Source organism: Sphaerodactylus townsendi, linkage group LG02 (assembly GCF_021028975.2).
Source record: "Sphaerodactylus townsendi isolate TG3544 linkage group LG02, MPM_Stown_v2.3, whole genome shotgun sequence".
Taxonomy (NCBI): domain Eukaryota; kingdom Metazoa; phylum Chordata; class Lepidosauria; order Squamata; family Sphaerodactylidae; genus Sphaerodactylus; species Sphaerodactylus townsendi.
The window spans coordinates 159,680,685-159,696,228 of NC_059426.1; the positions used below are offsets into that span (position 1 = coordinate 159,680,685).

Below are 15,544 nucleotides of genomic sequence, written 5' to 3' on the forward strand. Positions count from 1 at the left end.
GTTATGTGTTAGAATTAGGCAATAGTATATAGTGGTAGTCCGTTAGATATAGTGATAAGTGGATGTTTAGGAATCACATTAGCACAAGAAACACACTGTGTACTTTATATTGAGACTTGTGTATTAGTGGAATATATCTTGTGTTAGAAGGAAATGTAATCAGCATTTGTCAAGCGACTGTCTACGACCCAAACTCAGTTTTCACAAACTAGTAATAGTTTAAAAACAAAACAAAGCATAGGTTTTTTTTGATGCCTGAACCATTGTGATATAGTGTTTAGAGTGTTGAACTAGGATCTCGTAGTCTCAGGTTTGAATCCCCATTCCACCATGGAAGTTTGCTTGGTGACCTTGGGACAGCCATTTTTCTTTTGGCCTAACCTATCTCACTGAATGGATAAAGTGGGGGAGAGGATAACGAGCCACATTGTGTCCTTCTTGAGGAGAAAGGCATTTGTCCCTATCAGAGTAGTAAAAGATAAATGTATAAATAAACAAACAAACAAATATGTATCATCACAGGCTTTCACGACCAGAATCAACTGGTTGTTGTGGGTTTTCCAGCCACGCAGCCCGGAGAACACGAACAGCCAAACAAGCAAATAAGCAAATATTTATAAATAAATGATGTATATACAAATCTCAAGAGATTTGCACGCAATACTAAATGTTGCTTGCATAAGGAATTAAAGCAGGAGTCCAGAATTTATATTGCCCTTCTGTATAGTTTTGGTACAATGCAAGCTACTGAGGGGGCATGTTAAAGGTATAAGCAATATGAAACCTACCTGGAGAAAGCCAAGAATGTTTTCCTCTCCCTTTACGTCCCATCACAATTATGATCAAGGTTATTCATGCATGTAGGCAAAGACATAAAGATATTCTTGGTGGTCACTGTAACATTTTTGCTCCTAGAGACTGGGATGGCTGCAGTTTTTTCTCTTGGCTTGGCTGCCACAAGATACTGCCATTTTCTGACCACAATCTGTGCTGTGCTGGAACCTCAGTATAATACCCCTAGTAAGTCATTCTTCTGGCAGGCTTAAAAATGGAAGGAGGGGGTTCCTGCACCCTAACTCAGAGGTCTGGAGTGGTGTGGAGTCTTATCTGGTGAACCAGATTTGTTTCCCCACTCCTACGTTCCTGCTGGGTGGCCTCAGCCTAGTCACAGTTCTTCAGAACTCTTTCAGCCCCACCTACCTCAGAAGGTGTTTACTGTGGGGAGAGGAAGGGAAAAGAATTTGTAAGCCCCTTTGAGTCTCCTTACAGGAGAGAAAGGGGGTATAAATCCAAACTCTTGTTCTTCTTCTAATTTTATGATTGGCAACCTCCAGGTAGGGTCTGGTGATCCCTCAGAATTGTATACCACAGGAAGCTGCCTCATTGATCCATCAAGGTCAGTGTTGCCTTTTCAATTGGCACTGTCTCTCCTAAATGTCAGTGACACCTGGTCTCCAGACAACAAACATGAGTTCCCCTCCAAAAAATGGCGGCTTTGGAGGATGGATGCTGTGGCATTATACCTTTCTGAGTTCCCTCCACTCACCAAACTCAGCCCTCCCCACAATCTACTGCCAAATCTCCAGAAATTTTCAACATGGAGTTGGCAATTCTAACTGTGGGACTTCCAGAATCCCCCAAAACCTGCAAGACAGAGCTATTCCACCAGGCATATAGTTGAGGCACCTCCAGTTTCCCCATCTTGGCGTCCCCCTCTGCCATTCTCCGCTATTTTCCATCCTTTATCCGGATATATTCCCATATTCCTTTGGTGGTTCCTGGTAATCGGTGCTGTAGATTTTAGTAAATTGTGTGTTATGTGATTTTAAATTGATTTTGTATTTGAAATGTTGTTAGCTGCCCTGAACTCGTGAGGGGAAGGGCAGGGTATAATAGTAGTAGTAGTAGCAGCAGCAGCAGCAGTAGTAGTAAGTAATTGCTAGCGTCCCAAGTTCAAGACGCTGTCTATGCCACAAAGACAGGCGCTGAGTTTTTAATGGGGACATTTGTAACAATGGGTAAAAGAAATGTGATATTACTTGATGCCTGTATGAATGAGCACAATGCCACACAATGACAAGTATTAGAACGCTGATGATTAATAGTAGTGGCGTCGATTGTATCCAGATTAACATGTCTGAACATTCGTGAGAAGTGAGCACATAAATAGCTTTCAGCTGTGAATGAATACCAGGGAAAAGATTTCCACCCATTACAATCTTTCTTGACTATTAACTCTGCTCCTAGAGGGGCTAATGTTTCTCTGACGGTATATTATAAACCTGTAATTTTATCAAAGAATCTGGTGACAACCAAAAACCCACAATAGTGAAATGAAAGTGGGTTCTTTATTTCACTCGTATTTCCCCCGAGGGAAATGGAGCTCTCTAATTACGCCCATTTAAGGTATATTATTTAATGTTATTGGGAGGAGAACTCTCATTAGGTCTAATTTCCAAGCTCTATCAATTGTGGGTTCAAAAGTCCACCTGGAAGTGTATAATTTAGAACAGAGTCTGTGGGAAAAGAAATGGAAAGAAAAGAGTTTGTGGGGGGGAAAGCTCAAGCGTATGTAATAAGTGTATGCTTGGATCAGCTTGCCCTGACAGAAAGGGAGGTAAGGGCAATCCATTAAACTTTTCTCCCAGAATCATTACAAAAATTATATGACAAAAACTAAAGCTAATAATAAACATATTAAAGCAGTGGTGGGATCCAAAAATTTTAGTAACAGGTTCCCATGGTGGTGGGATTCAAACTGTGGCATAGCGCCAATGGGGCTGGGTGGGGCACAATGGGGGCGTGGCTGGGCATTCCGGGGGCGGGGCATTCCTGGGCGGGACTGTGGCAAGGACGCAGCCGCTGCGCCAGTCCTTGGGCGGGAAACGAATCCACACAGGCGCAGGCTGCCACACACGCCGGTGCACCTCCTGCTAGACTGCTTCAAGTTCTGTGCGCTACTGCTGAGAGGAGGGGCATAACTAAGGCAAAAATCACGTGGCAAAATCACCAATTAGTAACCCCCTCTCAGCACACACAAATAATTAGTAACCTACTCTCGGGAACCTGTGAGAACCTGCTGGATCCCACCTCTGTATTAAAACATTTACAAACTTTCAACAGACACAAATATTTACAGTAATATCTCCTTCACAGAAATGGCCTCCTGTAAAGTTCCCACAAGAGTGAATGCGGAGGTATAGATAGCAGCTGATTGCCAGAGTGATGTAATGGTTGAGTGTCAGACTAGTATCTGGGAGACCCAGGTTCAAATCCTCAGTCATGCCATGGAAGCTTGCTGAGTGACATTACACCAGTCACACTCTCTCAGCTTAACCTACCTCACAGGGTTGCTGTGGGAGTAAAATGGAGGAGAGGAGAATGATGTAAACTTTATGTCACCATTCGAACGAAAGGTGAAGTGTAAATTAATTAAAGAGATAAATAAATAATAAGCCGGCTTACACATTGGGACTGGGCACACTTGTGAGGTTTGTCTTTTATAAGGGAGATCTGTGATCTTTGTCAGACTTGTTCAACTCCAAATGTGCATAGTACATACACAGGGTTTTACAACAGTTAGCAGTTTACAACAGTGATAGATTTGCACATCTATGTTTACGAGTGTAAAATTGGCGGCAGAGTGGTTTGACTGGGATAGCTTCCAAGGAAGCGGGGAAATGGTAGTTTTGTCAAGTTGCAAAAGAAAATTTTCAGATCGGGATGTTTAGAATGTCTGGGAATGATGTCCGGTCACAGTGAGTCGACAGACATGCCCTAAGATGGTTATAAAAGAGACGGACGCATTCCTGGTCTAATTCAAATAGTAACTGGCCAAAGTGGAATTAAGAACTTATACTGGTAGCAGCCATGAAGAATCAATTTGGCTTTCGTAAGGATTTATACAGAATTTTTCAGGGCATCTGGATCAATTCTTTTGCTTCCTGACAATGTGTCCTTTAAAAACCCCTCTCTTATAAGCCAGTTAAAAGCCTCTAAGTCTTAGAAGAGTGATTACAATTAACAAATGCTGGTACAGAGGCACTGTTTAAGGGCATTTATTCCCTATCATTTTCTTATGCACTTAAAGGTACCTACACCTCCTCAAAGAAAAAGGAGCCAAAGCAAGTGACTTGGTTGGCAACTCTGAAACAAAATTTACCCTCAAACCTTTGGTACTGTAGATGATACCTAAAACAAAAATCCTCTCCCTGGAACTTTGCTTTTTTGCAGAGTTTCTAAAACTTCTAATGCCTGTGACCAGGGCCGTAGGGAGGGGAAACTGCCCTGGGGCACACGTGCGCCCCGCGCCTCTGCCACGCCCTTGCACAAGCGCGCACCCAATGCATCGTGTCCCCCGTCCCCTTGGCGCTATGCCACTGCCTGAGACAGATTTTGGAATAAACAGAACAAGGCACAAGTACAGCCCTGATTGGCTCTCCCATATTAGTTCCTTAATGGCAGAAGTTGAGGGGGCGATCAAGAATACAGTGGAGGGAGGGGGGCAGCTTTAACTCTTAGCTGCCTTTCCCCAGCAAGTTCAAAGTAGTTTTGCAAACACACTTTGGAAAATGGTCCAGGAAGCTAACATTACAGTCTCCCTGTTGCGTTGGGGTTGCACTTCTGTTCACAGATTTCCAAGCATCTTGTTCGGCTTGATCTTCCATTTCTGGATCAAAACTGGAGGCATATTTTTCTTGGTTACCTCATACTTTGAAAGCTGCAATACTGTAGTCTGCTTGAGACCTAAGTTCGATCCTGACAGAAGTGGGCTACAAAGGTAGCTGGCTCAAGATTAACTCAGCACTTCCATCCTTTTGAGATTGATAAAATGAGTACCCAGCTTTCTAGAGGTAAAGTGTAGGCAACTGGGGAAGGCAATGGCAAACTACCTCATAAGCATAGTCTGCTTAGCAAATGTTGTGATGTGATATCACCCCATGGGTCAGTAATGGCCTGGTGTTTGCACAAAGGAATACCTTTTCCTTCACAATTATTACCTGCTTTAGCTCATCTGCTTTGCATGCACAAGGTCTCAGTTTCAAATCTCACCATCTTCTAGGGAAAATGTAGCCTGGTGCAAAATCTGAGTTTTCCATCCCACCCCCACCCCCACCCTGGTATGGGCAGCCACCATCCCCCCACAACCAAACAACAAGATCCGTCTTCTCTGTGTAGGGGGTGATTTTCCATCCTCGCGTGACTAAATGGCCACAGCTCGGGGACATTGGACCCCATATGTCCCCCTGGGCGGTACGCCCCCGAAGGATCAGGAAGTAGATGATAAGAAAGATCTTCACCGGAGACCTGGAAGAACTGTTGCGAGTCAGGGTAGACAAGGCTGACTTTGATAGACCACTGCTCTGACTCAATATAAGACAGCTTCATGTATGCACCCAGAGAACTTCACCCCCTGTGTTTCAGAGAATTATACCCTTCTAAAGCCATTGACTTTAGTGGAATTAGAAGGGTGCAAGAGTTTCAGATTGCTCTGTATATGAAGCACTGATCAAGATATTCCTCTTGATTGGAAAGGGAAAGAGTTTTGAGTAGTGACTCATACAGAGATGCAATGGGCTGCCTCCTCAGTGAGCCACTCTGTCTCAGGGTGACTGACAGATTCAGTCTTTCCCAGCAGAGAGACACAACAGAATTATTTGCTCCAGAGGAAGCGTTTTGCAGAAAGGCATGCCAAAGCAATTCATCAGGCAAAGATATATTGTGCACCCTGCTTGTGAGACTCACCAGATCCTTTCCTTTTTTTAGTTTGCACATTTTTCATGGCACATTTGTGTGCAATCTGTTTGGTTATGTCTGCTGAGAGTCCGCTCTTTGCAGGTAGAGTGCTCCCTTCCCACATGCACTGAACAGCGCAACGTCCAGCATTTAGCGCTAAATAAGAAGGGTAAGAAGATGGCTTGTGTGGTTTGGTTTGGATATTTTGCCCATTACCTTTTGAACTGGGACGGGCACAGCTATTCCACAGAGAATAAAAGCGAGGATAAAAGAGGAGTACACTTTGAACTGAGCAAGCCAGACCTGGAAATCAGAAGCTTTCGAGGGTTCGCTCCAGTGCTTTGCATTTGGGCTGTGCTTCCAAATAAGGATGTCAGAGGCCAACTGTGAAATATGCCAAGTCTGTCTGTAAATCAGTAACAGCTTCATGTAAATAAAAAAATGACATATTCCATGTGCCACAAAAAAAAAATCTTCCTGTTTATGATGCACATTTAAGCAGGGCCAGACCAAGGGCTTTTCATGCCCTAGGCAAACTTTGGCTTTGGTGGCTTCTACCATATTTAATATAAAAAATGAAAAAGTCTCATTATAACACACAAATGCACAACATAGATATGTTTTAAATAATTTTTATTGTGTTATTTGAATATTCCATTTTATATTAATATTCTTCATTCATTTTCAAACAATGCATTTTCCCCCTTTCCCCCTCCCCCCTGTATTTTCTTCATAGTTTTATCAAACAGTAGTCAGTTCATTCTTTGTAATCTCTTCTCCCATATCTCCTCATTGACTCCAGCTTCTTTCATCCAGTCCGCATATATTGTCCATATCTTCAAAATTTCTCTCTGTTTATCTTGCCACAGTTTATTTTTTGTTATTATTTCGAAAATGTCCAGTGTCACTTGTTCCCAGATATATTCCAACCATTTCTGGATTGCCCATTTTTTCTTTTCTTTCCAGCCTAAAGCTATTGTTGTTTGTACTGCTTTGATCATTATTTTATACATGTAGCTATATCACAACATAGAGAGAAGAATTTTACTTGCATCTGGGCACCTGTAAAATGTGGTGTCCTAAGTGACCCCGTACTTCTATGTGGATGGACTGAGCCTTCGTTTAAGGTGGGAGGGATTATGGCTCAGTCCGTGGAGTATCGCTACAAAGTGGTACGCCCAGCCCCTGCCAAAGTCCCCCCACCGTTTCCGCTTTCTTCATTTAAAACATAGCAACTGGCCAGTGAAATAAAAGCGTTGATTCTTTTCATGCAGCAGGAAAGCAAGGTTTTCTCATTCAGTTCTGTAAAAGAGACTACACCTTGCAATTATTGTGGCTATTGCTGTGAAAGATCATGAACATAAAATGAAATGTAATCAATCTTCCTTGCAAGGTGTTAAAAAAAAACCAGCATCCAAAAGGGGATCCTTGCCAACTTACATACAATATTTGGCATGCCAAGAAGGTCATTTTGTCTTAGAACATAGGTATTTCTGTTTGGAGGGAGGGTGCTTATGAGGTAAATCTCTAACGAATTCTTTTCCTTGCTATGTAAAGAAATGTATCTGTCTTGAACTGCACCTGGAATCAGTAATGCAGAAATATTTGAATGCACACACGGGACTCTTTCCAGCTGCTAGGTAGTACCGTTTATCATTTCCAAACTCAATAAGCCTTGTTTGTTTAGGGTATTTTTACGCTACCGCCTCCCATCTGAAAAATTCCCAAGGTGGCATGCAACAGGGACAAAAAGACCAGGAAAACAATCCTACAAGAGGCATTAAAGGCCAGGCAGCCATTTAAAAAACAAAGAACATAGAAAGCAATCACGGTGAGAGCGCATCCAGAAGGTGAGAGCAGAAGAGGAATCGGAAGCAATCTCATTTAATCAGAAATGACAGGAGAATGACACATGGAATGAAGGGCTGATGCCCAAACTGACAGCCTAGTCTTTTTTTCTCCCCGCTCACTTTGATGACCTGACATTATATGATGTGTTTTCCTACCCTTGGTCTATATCAATGGTTGCCACTGCTAGTGAAAAAGAAAGCTACAGCGGCATCCGCTGTGGTAGAGGTCAGGTGGTATGAGGGAAAATTTGACACGGTGCTGCCATTTTCAGTGGAAACCTTGTATTTTTTTTTTATAATATCAAGTTCTGCGTTCATGGCACAATTAGAACCTTTGAAAGGTTTCCAGTTGTTGACACCACAACCTAAAAGAATTGTTAAACCTGTACCAGATTATATACAACACTGCATTATTTGTGTGTCTACATTGCAACTGAAATATAACATCCAGGGTTTCTTTGTGATCCATTTTAAGAAACATACAGTAGAAAGTGGGCAACCACCTGGTCAGGTAACTTCAAATGTGTTATAATGTATACCACTGGGATGTGGGTTTTAAGTTTGTACATTTGTGATCACTGAAGAAGGTTCAAGTGGTTGAAGAAGAAGAAGAAGAAGAAGAAGAAGAAGAAGAAGAAGAAGAAGAAGAAGAAGAAGAAGAAGAAGAGTTTGGATTTATATCCGCCCTTTCTCTCCTGCAGGAGACTCAAAGGGGCTTACAATCTCCTTGCCCTTCCCCCCTCACAACAAACACCCTGTGAGGTAGGTGGGGCTGAGAGAGCTCCATAGAGCTGTAACTAGCTCAAGGTCACCCAGCTCCATAGAGCTGTAACTAGCTCAAGGTCACCCACTCCCGCCATGCCCTTGCCACACCCCCGCAGGAGCACGCACCCGGTACATTGTACGCCCCTGCCCCCTTGGCGCTATGCCAGTGTTGCTGTAAGAAGAGTTTTCCAAATGGGAAGACTGGGATCCATCATCAGTAGGAACAGATACGTCTAGTAAAATGAAAGATCCCACTGTAGACCTTTTCTCTGCACTGGTGAACATGATATGGCTCACTCAAATTACCCTATTAATCTGCCCCTACTATTACAGATTGTAGGGGTTTACTCATTCACCCTAATAGAAGGAGAAGATAGAGGGATAAAGCTTCTTTTCTTAAAGCTTTTTATCCCCATGGAATGTCTGGACTTGCATCATGTCACGTGGGACTTTGGAAAACCTATCCCACCATCTATTCTGTACACCCTGCTCTCAACCATCCCTTCCTCCGTAGGCCATGCACAGCATGACTCATGCCAGGTGACTTGGCTTAGGCTGAAATCACAGAGGCTTAGGATTTATTTCATGCTAGTGTTACTCAGCTGGCCTTTACTGGAAGTTCAAAGACTGGCTCAGATATTCAGAACTGGTGGTGGAAATCCTCCACATGTAAATGAACCTTTTGCAGAGTGTTTTTACAGAGTGGTGTAGTGGTTAAGAGCAAAGAACGTTGTCCTGGAGAATCAGGTTTGATTCCCCACTTCTCCACATGAACAGCAGACTTTGATCTGGTGAACCAAATTTGTTTCCCCACTACAGTACATGAGGCCTGCTGGCAGGTGACCTTGGGCTAGTCACAGTTTTTTCAGAACTCTCTCAGTGCCACCTATTTCACAAGGGGAAGGGAAGGTGATTGTAAGCCACTTGGAGACTCCTTAAAGGTAGAGAAAAGCAGGGTATAAAAACCAGCTCTTCTTTCTTTCTTTCTTTCTTTCTTTCTTTCTTTCTTTCTTTCTTTCTTTCTTTCTTTCTTTCTTTCTTTCTTTCTTTCTTTCTTTCTTTCTTTCTTTCTTTCTTTCTTTCTTTCTTTCTTTCTTTCTTTCTTCCTTTCTGTAGAGTTTAAAGCGAAGTCATTCTGGTAAGATAAGAAAGTTATAGTCTTCTTGCACTCACTGCAACCTCCTACCACACTTGGAAAAGAATACTCTCCACACAAGATGTTCTTTCCATAGGAAGGTTTTACTTTAGCAGTTGCAAGGTTACACAAGTCTATGCTATACAAGACTATAAAACTATACAGAACTCTTCAGCAAGAACAAAGTTGAACACACACTGAACTTAACTTTCAACTTAGACTCAACTCTGAACTTAGCATATACAATGCATTGCTTATACATCCAACAAGGATACTTTCCCCCGCCCCGGCAACAGCCTCCCATTGGTCTAGAGTCACAGTTGAACTCACCAATCATGATAAAGGTCAACTGTTGATACTTTGCCCTAGACCAGGGATCTGCAACCTGTGGCTCTTTCAGCCTTATACTGCCGCTCCATGTGGCCTGGAGGTCGAAGGGTAGCATGGGCGTGTCCCTCCAGCCCTCCAGAGCAGCGCTGGAAAGAAAGGTGAGTGGAGGGGCCGAATCGGAGGCGGCCCCGTGTGGAGCCGCCTCGCTGGCTCGGTAGATCTTCGGGGCCATGGAAAACGGGTCCAAATGTCTCTTTGGGTCGTAAAAGTTGCCAACTCCTGCCCTAGACTGCCTCTTTGTTGGGCAAACTTCTGCTGACCAGAAGATGAACCTTTCTTTTTATATATGTATATCATGACACTTTCTTTCTGTTGTTGTTGCAATAGTGGGTTATTTGACTATTTCTTGTGATTTAGTAAAGTGCCCCCCCCCCCCGGTTTCCCTCTGGAGCATCTGGGGCAATCATGAAAATGTCAGTGCCTAGAGAAGATTCAGGATTCCTCCAGATGGTGTGCTGGCGTATCCAGTGGCAAAAAAAGCCAGATGAAACGCTGCCACAGTCACTGTTAACTGACCGCGTAACAAAATTCAGGGGAAAAGCCACTCCTCCCTGTTGTTAGTAAATAGGGTTGCCAGCATATCTAATAATGTTCTGCCCTGTCAATACAGGCTTAATGTCTGGAAATCAACAGTTACAGCTTTGCATGGTGTGGAGGCAAATCAGCTGGTAAATAATACCCCATTAAGCGTCCCGATAAAGGACATGATATTTTTTTTCTCCCAGCCTGTTGGCAGCTCCACTTAAAATTATATGTTTTTTTAAAAAAGGGGGGGAGGAAATGATGTAGCACTCATCTGTCTCTATTCCTGAAATACTTAAAACTACATCCACGTATTTGATCCGACGCTTATTCGGGCACTTTTCTGAAAGATAATCCTGAGAAGCAGATATATGTGGTGGGAACCAGTGTCTGCCCATGGGGATCCCTGTTGAGCAAGGTCTTGTGAAATGTGACCGTGCAGCCTTCCAAAAACGTACTGCCCCATTAAATCTGCACACAGAGCACTAGGGCTGCGACTGGCAGTTCCTAAGAAGATGATATCATCCCACTTCTTCCACTATAAACACCCCTGACAGCTTTTCCTGCCGGACCAAACACAGCATCCTCATGTCAGAGATGGCAACGAGTAAAGTCTGACTCATCTGTCCTAACTGGCCTGTTTTTGAGAACGTAGCAGCTAGGAGTAATAGTCTGCTTGTGTAAACGGTATAAGATAGGAGAAGATAATTCACATAATGCTCCAGCCACACCTTCTATTAAAACAAAGTATTATTTTGTATTCAAGTTCTCAGTGCTCAGGGAGGTAATTCTTATGATTCTGAAGAGGTCCATCCTCCAAAATTATACCACTCACAAGGATATCTTGCATACGTGAACCACATTGTTAAATACTGCATTATATACAATGGCAAAGAAGTAGCCATAATCACAAATAAAGGGGCATTAACACGACTACTTAAGTCAATATTTCCCATGGGGAGACACACCTTAATTTTAGACCAAATGGCTTACTTTGATGGTATGGAACATTAAGAGGTTTCTGAGCCTGGGGAGTCTACCCACTGTGCTTCTGTATGAGTTTCTGTTCTATGCATGCTTTCTGACACTCTTCAACAGAGCAATAACTTATATAGAGAGCAGCTTCTTTGAGAATTTCTTGCCTAAGGCCCCCTCATACCTCAAGGAGCATAGTACATGCTTGTAGCCAGTATGCTTCACTCAATGGAGAAATATGACGGAGTACCTCCCAATCAGAAGGAGTCCCAGCCAGAGTCAAGATACATTCATACAGCAGTTTCCGTGGTCGATGTTAACGTTATGTTGTTGTAAAACCTTACAACAGCTTTGCAAGGCAGGCCAAGATAATCACCCAATATGGCTAAGGCAAAAAGTAGTGTATATATACTGAGATCGGGTGGGGAGGCAATGTAGTGGTTAGAGTGTAGGACTGGGACATGCAGGGGGTTGCCAACCCTGGGTTGGGAAATTCCTGCAGATTTGGGGGGGTCGGGTCTGATGAGGGTGGCATTTGGGGAGTGGAGTGGGGTATAATGCTACATAGTTTACCTTCCAGCATAGCCATTTCCTCCAGGGGAACTGAACTCTTTCATCTGAACAGTTGTAATTGTAGGAGATTTCCAGGACCCACCTGGAGATTGGCAACCCTACGAAACAACCAGATTCAGCTTCGTGTTCTGCTATGGAAGTTCACTGCATGACCTCAGGCCCGAAAAAAGCTTTTAGCCTAATTTACCTCACAGTGTGGTTCTTCTGAGGAGGAGGAGGAGGAGGAGGAGGAGGAGGAGGAGGAGGAGGAGAAGAAGAAGAAGAAGAAGAAGAAGAAGAAGAGTTTGAATTTATATCCGCCCTTTCTCTCCTGTAGGAGACTCAAAGGGGCTTACAATCTCCTTGCCCTTCCCCCCTCACAACAAACACCCTGTGAGGTAGGTGGGGCTGAGAGAGCTCCGAGAAGCTGTGACTAGCCCAAGGTCACCCAGCTGGCGTGTGTGGGAGTGCACAGGCTAATCTGAATTCCCCAGATAAGCCTCCACAGCTCAGGCGGCAGAGCTGGGAATCAAACCCGGTTCCTCCAGATTAGATACACGAGTTCTTAACCTCCTACGCCACTGCTGCTCCACAAGGGGGGAATGATGCACTAAACCTCTTTGGGACATCCCAAGGGAGAAAAATGGGATAAGGCAAAATTAAAAATAATATTACATCACAAAATCATAGAGTTGGGAGAGGCCATCTAGTCCAACCCCCTGCTCAATGCAGGATCAGCCTAGAGCATAATGCAAGGTTCGTTTGCACCAATACAGTGATGCACGGAACAAAGGCTAGCTTTTGGGGGAAGGAGACATAATTCAGATCCGGCATTATTTGCATTCTCAGTGTTCTGTGGACTTCCTTATTTATAGCTAATGCGTAACATTCTGGTTCACAGTGCAAGCAATCCTGTGCAAAGTTACTCTACTAAATTCATTGATTTCAGTGGGCTTAGAGTACAGTAAATGTTTCACTGTTAATCACACTGCATTAAAGAGGACAAAAACCACATTGTAAGAGTCAAGCAAAAAAGTCTGTGATCTAGAAGACCTCCATATCTGCTCTGATGTGCGCACCAGATCCCCCCCCCCCCGAAAACATTTCTAATCTGCAGCAGCCTCCTTTACTCAAACACACAAAACCATCTTTTGAACTACTAGAGAGAGATAAAAGGAAGCAACTTTGGGATTGGTTGCTAGCAACCCATAGAAAAAACAGGCTCTACCCCTGTATTAGAGGCTGAATGTGTGGAAATAGGTTGATGAAGCTTTTCACACCAGGATCGTAAATATATCACCTGGTACACAGTATCCTGTTAAGTCGCTAGTAGTGTGGTATAGGTTAGGGAGTCAGACTAACATCTGGAAAACTCAAGTTTGAATCCCCACTCTGCCATGGAACCTTGCTGGGTGGCCTTGGTTCCGTCACACACTCTCCTCCTTGACCCGTGCAAGGATTTGGATGGGAAACCTCCAAAGAATACCAAGGGTGTGAAGCAGGCAAATGGCAAACCACCTCTGAAGTCTCTTGCCTTGAAAACCCTATGGGAGTCACCATAATTCCACTGTGGCTTGACAGCAAAAATATTTAAAGGAATAGGACTTTTTTTTTCTCCACTTAGTTGGCAACCTGACAATTTAGGACATACATTGCATGCCACCCCTCACTCCCTACATCTCCCCTCCCTTGCATGCCACCCCTCCCCCTCCCTTCCCTACCTCTGCTAGGGTGGGTGAGCCATGTCCAGATGCCGGGCCCCCTCTCTCCCCTTGCATGGCACTCCTTCTATTTTGCAAAATAGAAGATTGTCATCTATATACTGTGCAGTATGTAGGGTTTTAGACTTTTCAGTATGCAGAGTTACTCCTCTACGTACTCATGCTGTGCAGTAGAGTTATCCAGAGGAAAAAGAAGTCCTGTTCCTTTATGAGAAGCTTAATGAGATATCAGGTGATGTTATTGACTCATGGAAAGTTACATCTGCTCATTTCTACAAGTTAAGCATCTATTAAAGAAACAGGGCTTTTTTTCTTCTTCGGGCCTGTTGGCAACCCAAGACGGAATCTATCATTTGAGAAAAAGATACCCGGAATTCAGCTCTGTCTGGAACAACCCACCGTCCCTACTCATCCGGGAGTTGTGGGGATTCTCTTAATTGGTCATCATCAGTGTGAGAAATTTATTTTATTTATTCCATTTTACAGGATTTTTTTAACCTTGCCTTTCAGAACTCATAACAGCCACCAAGGGAGACAACAATTTAAAATATACAAAATAAAACCTCATCTTAAATACCCTCCCTCCTCTTGACTACATTTACAGAGAAGAGCCTTGAAAGTCACCAGCTTGTAGCCTACCAGTTTCAAGAGTTAACTAAGGCCAGCTGCCCAATTAAATGTCCTTGAGTCTACAAATTGGTTTATCGCAGAACAACTATGAGGACAAATGTTCTCCCTTTGCAAGGACCTTAGCATCCTAAGCTCTTCTTATGACATCTACTTAATGCTCTGGCTTAAAGGAGGGTCAGTTCATTTCGAGCATATGTGTGTTTTCAGCCTGTCACCATTGCCACCTTTACATCAACTATCACAAAGGAAAGGGGAGCTGCTGATTTCTCATGCAGACTTCTTCAGAAATAGCGCAACCCCCACCTCCGCCCCCAGAAACGTCGGGAATGAATATGAGATCCATTCCGGAAGAGCCAGTCCAGGTGGACCACGCTGGAGCTGCCGAATTCTGTGCAGGTCTCTCTTTCCTTGATTTTGCTGTATTTTAGCTCTTTGTGAATGTGTTAGTTACAACGTCTCCAGAGGAAGCCTTAGCTGGTGTACTCAGAAGGAAGGAAGACCTTAGCTGGTCTACTCAGAAGGAAGTCATGGCGGTGGTCTGAGGATTACAGCCTTCAGACTCTTAACTTGGACACGTTAAAGTTTGATAATGCTTGGATGATAATGTTGTATAGTTCAGGTCCTGCTTGAGAATTTAATTTGCTAGCGTGTGTCTTGCAGCATTTGACGGTAGAAGGAATGGAAGAGAATTAAAATAGGATTCTGTGTGTGCAAAGTGCCATCAGGTTGCAGCCAAACTATGGTGACTCTCAGAGGCGAAGCTACAAGGGGGATAGGGGGTGCACATTGCACCGGGGGCGTGCCTGGGGGGCACAAACATTCAGGTTTGTGTTTTTGTATTTTTTTAGTGTTTTTGGCCTGAAGGGGGTGCAGTTTTTAGGCTAGCATCACCAAAATTTCAGGGTATCTTTAAGGAACTTTCCTAATGATACCACCCAGGTTTGGTAAAGCTTGGTTCAGGGGGCCCAAAGTTATGAACTTTCAAAGATGTAGTCCCTATCCCCCATTGTTTCCAATGGGAGCTAATAGGAGATGGGGCTACACATTTGAGAGTCCATAACTTTGGACCCCCTGAACCAAACTTTACCAAACCTGGGTGGTATCACCAGGAGAGTCTCCTAAAGATACCCTGAAGGCAAAAAAACTGAAAAAACCCACTAAAAATCCAAAAAACACAAACGAATGTGGGGAGAGGCGCAAAACTCAGATTTTGCACCTGGCTCCATTTTCCCTAGCTACGCCTCTGGTGACTCTGTAGGCTTTTCAAG

General features: G+C 43.6%; 1 protein-coding gene across 6 annotated transcripts in view; it reads left to right on the forward strand.

The window, feature by feature from the left end:
• EML1 (EMAP like 1) overlaps window positions 1–15,544 on the forward strand; it is a 170,297-nt gene that overhangs the window by 23,852 nt on the left and 130,901 nt on the right. For 5 of the 6 annotated variants that reach the window (XM_048485365.1, XM_048485368.1, XM_048485367.1 and 2 more), the window contains exon 1: window positions 14,465–14,672. The exons of the other annotated variant lie outside the window; for it this stretch is intronic. In XM_048485365.1, coding sequence (XP_048341322.1) covers window positions 14,546–14,672 — 127 coding nt within the window. In that variant the 5' untranslated portion in view covers window positions 14,465–14,545. Of the gene's footprint in view, window positions 1–14,464; window positions 14,673–15,544 lie in introns of those variants that run through there. 6 annotated transcript variants of the gene reach the window in all.